Here is a 4,032-nt window from a genome sequence, read left to right on the forward strand (position 1 = left end):
TTTACATGCCCCGCCCCACCGTCCTCTCATTTTCACTCGCGGTCGGCGGGTCTTCGCTTTGTTGCCCGGTCATTTGCGTGCCCTACTTCAAGCGGCCGCAGCCGTCGGGGGCTCTGGCTTATGAGTTCCAGGACCTCAGGATTCGAATCTTTGTCCTGGCCCAAGAGACCAGCCGGGCTTGTGATCGCGGCTGTTTGCTCATTCTTCCAATGTTTACCCTGCGCCTGCGCCTGAGAAATTAGAAAGCAAAACAGCTCATCAATCAGGAGCCAGTGCTTCTCGTCAGGTCCTGGCAGTCCATGCTGCCACTACCTCACGAGGGAGTCATGTGCAACCATTCTTTTCAGATGGAAAAGCAGAGGCATGGATGGAGCTGTTAAGAAACTTGCTCAGGAGCCCGTGAGATAGCCTGCAAGTCTGAGGATATGAGTTCTATCCCCATAATCCTTGTAAAAATGAAAAAAAGACAGCACTTACTCCGGCGCAACTGTGGCCGACCAGAGTCTTTGCCAGCTGAGCCATCCCACCGGCTTGCCACCCTGCTTTTTGAATTATGGTTTGGTTTTGCTTAGTTTATGGTTTTTGAGTCAGGATCTTGCTATGCAGCGATAGCTGTCATATTGTAGCCCAGCCTGAACTTGAACTCACAGCTATCCAGTCTCAGCTTCCCAAGTCAGTATTACAGGCTTGAGCCACCACACCTCGCTGTCTTCTGAGTCTGAAAGTCACCTTTATATCCCTCCTGGGCCACCTGTCTGTGTGCTGGCTCTGCATTATGGTGACTGGATGACTCGGCACGGTGGGCTACCCTTGCCACACTCCCTGACCAAAGTTTGGGAAAAGGAACCACGTGAGAGGCTTGGTGCTTGGAAGCAGCGCTGCTTGGCTTAGGTACTCAGAGAAGCTCTGCAGAACTAGGCCAAGAAAACAGCTGGGCCAGAGACTGCATGCCTGGTTGTGAAATCAGAATCTAGACAGTGCTGACAGACGGGAAGGCCAGTGCTCATGCGGTCAGGGGAGGCGTTTGGAAATGTTGGGGGCACTGCGGCTGGAGTTCTCAGCGCTCCTCTTGCAACCTTTCTATGAATCTGCACCGATGTCGAAACAGAGCCAAGGAAGCTGGCCACGAAGACAGACCATAGCAGTGGGTTACCTTCCTGCCACAGTCCCAGACTTCTTGAGTGACCACTCTGCTTGGTCTGTGAAAGGGCTGGGAGCCCCAGATAATCCGGGCTCCGTCTCTCAGTGCAGGGGCTTCCCAAGCTTGCCTCATTACAGGCTCAGAGCACATTCCAGCATAGCGGATAGAGCTGCCTTGGAGCTTACTTCAGATTTTAATAGACTGCTTTTGGAACAGTGACAGTGTGATAGCAAAATTGAACCAAACTAGGCTGGGGAGGAGAAAGCTCAGTTGTTTTGTTTGTTTGGTTTTTTTTTTTTTTTTTTTTTTTTTTTTTGGTTTTTCGAGACAGGGTTTCTCTGTGGTTTTTGGAGCCTGTCCTGGAACTAGCTCTTGTAGACCAGGCTGGTCTCGAACTCACAAAGATCCGCCTGCCTCTGCCTCCCAAGTGCTGGGATTAGAGGCGTGCGCCACCACCGCCCGGCTGTTTGTTTGGTTTTTTGAGACAGCGTTGCTCTGTGTAACCATCTTGGCTATCCCGGAACTAACTCTGTAGACCAGGCTGGCCTCAAACTCTCAGGATCCACCTGCCTCTGTCTCCCCAGTGCTGGGCTTAAAGGCGTGCACCACCGCCTGGCAGAAAGCTCAGTTTGATCCCCTCAGTGGATATGAGTTTGAATCCCAGCACCCATGTAAGAAGCTGAGGGTGGGGCTGGAGAGAAGGCACAGTGGATAAGGAAGGGCACTTGTACCAGCCTTAGGGCCTGAGCTTGGATCCCAGCATGGGAGTGAAAAGCTGCATTTGCCTGTAATTCTGCGCTGTAGGAAGTGGATGCAAGTTTGCAGGGGCTTTCTGGCTGCCAACCTTGCCAGATTCAGTGAGCTGCTCTTTCCCAAGGGAATAAAGTGGAGAGCGATAGAGCAGAACACCAAGCGGGGGCTGTAGTTCAGTTGGTAGAGTATCTGCCTAGCATGAGTGAGACCCTGAGTTCAATCGCCAGCAGTCCATGGTGGCAAATGCATGTAATCTCAGTGTAGGATCGCAGATGGAGGGGAAATGGAGGTAAATGAAGTTTAAGGTCAGCATAGCAGGTCTGATGTTAACATATGCTGTCTGAGATCCTGCCTCGCATACAAACACAAACAAGGTGAGGGCTGGGGCTATCGATTGATGGTAGAGTAATTGCCTAGCATGCATGCATGAGGACCCAGGCTGAATGCCGAGTACCTCCCCACCCCCCACAAAAAAGCAGACAATTCATGAGGAACAACACCCAAAGTTGACTTATGCCCTCCACCGACCTGTAAACCCGCCCAAACAAGCACCTGCACATACACGTATACACGCAGATGAAACAAAGAATTGAGCATGTAATACTGCAATTGTCCCCCTGGGAAGACTCCTCAAAGGGCTCTTCTGCTGCTGCGTGGTCTCCAATCTGTGGACACAGTCATTGAGAGTTGACCGGATCCTAAGGACTCTGACCTACTCCCTAGACCGACCCACCAGTGGATTCGCTGTCTGACGGCACAACTGGGGAGTGCTGGCCAGAGGAAGTAAGTCACCAGGGGTGTGCCTTGGAAGGGTAGATTGGTCCCTGGTTCCTTCCTGTTGCTCTCTCTGCTTTCTGGCTGCCTCAAGGCAAGCAGCTTTCCTCTGCCTTGCCCTGTTACCGTCATCTGCAGACATACTAAGCCTAGACAGGTCCAAAAACCACGGAGCAAGCCAAAACTCAGACAGAAATGTCTGGAACTATGAACCAAAGTGAACCTCTGGTTAAGTCATGCCAGGTCCTTGTCACAGTGATGTTGAGATGACAGCTGACTGACTCAAAAATAGACTCCACACACAATCTGCCCAGTTATCATTATCCACATTCTGCACAGAGTGGAACAGTTACTACCCATGTCCAGACTAGCTCGAATGTTCCCTCTCCTCTTGGATAGTGTTTTTTTTTTTTGGAGAGAATATTCTTTTAATATCAACAATGACACTGTGTAACAGCACAGGGAGGAGAGGGTGGGGAGAGAAGATGATTAGGCTTTCTCTCCCTAACCAGCCTGGATCTGAACAGCAGAACCCCAACAGCTTAGGAGCCACTCAGCGAAGAGGAAGGGAGGGGCTGGAAACTTAAATAGAGGATGGCAAACTGGGAGAGGCCTGGTAATGAGGGGCTGGCGGCTGAGGAGCCCTAGCGCAGGTCTTCGGCCGTGAACATGCCCTTGGCCCTGCGCAGGATGGAGTCTTTGGCTGCATCATAGGGATGCTCCTTGGATGGGATCTCCAGGACGGCTGGGATGGAGCGCTGGTGGGCGTCAAGGGCATGCTGAACCATCTCTGCGATGTACTGGTTGATGAGAATGATGCCAATGTCATCCCTGTTTAGAAACTGCCTGAAAGTATCTTCGATCTCATTGATGGTAGTATCCTTCTCCACTACCAGGAAATTAGGGTGGCGGTTCTTGTTAAGCTCCCCTATGCCGCCCAGCAGGAAACCTGTCACCGTGTCCTCGTCCCCAATCACCGCGATTAGTTTACCCCTGCCCGCCATTCCGTCGGCAGAGCGGAGAGCTCACCCGGCACCTGTCTTGGATAGTGTTTTTAAACCTTCATTTTATTTGTTATTCTTGGAGGGAGATGCCTGTATGCCACCACACGCTTGTGAAAGTCAGAGAATTACTCTGTGGAGTCAGTTTTCTCCTTCTATCTTTACATAGGTTCATATGTCATGCCTTTACCAAAACCCACAGAACAGGACTGGTGGGGTGGTTCTTCTGGTAAAAACACTTATTGCCAAGCTTGACGAGCTGAGTTCAATTCCTGACCAATGGAAGGCGAAAACCAACTCCTTCAAGTTGTCCCTCACACATGGGTTATTGCGTGCACCCTTTCCCTGAGAATAAATAAATAC

At 51.0% G+C, this 4,032-nt stretch overlaps 1 protein-coding gene across 1 annotated transcript; it reads right to left on the reverse strand.

The window, feature by feature from the left end:
• Positions 1 to 3,086: 3,086 nt before the first annotated feature.
• LOC130880407 (V-type proton ATPase subunit F-like) lies at positions 3,087 to 3,689 on the reverse strand. The gene has a single exon (XM_057779418.1). The coding sequence runs from the start codon at positions 3,670 to 3,672 to the stop codon at positions 3,313 to 3,315; it is 360 nt and encodes a 119-aa protein (XP_057635401.1). The 5' UTR covers positions 3,673 to 3,689; the 3' UTR covers positions 3,087 to 3,312.
• Positions 3,690 to 4,032: the final 343 nt, after the last annotated feature.

Source organism: Chionomys nivalis, chromosome 8 (genome assembly GCF_950005125.1).
Source record: "Chionomys nivalis chromosome 8, mChiNiv1.1, whole genome shotgun sequence".
NCBI classification, from domain to species: Eukaryota; Metazoa; Chordata; class Mammalia; order Rodentia; family Cricetidae; genus Chionomys; species Chionomys nivalis.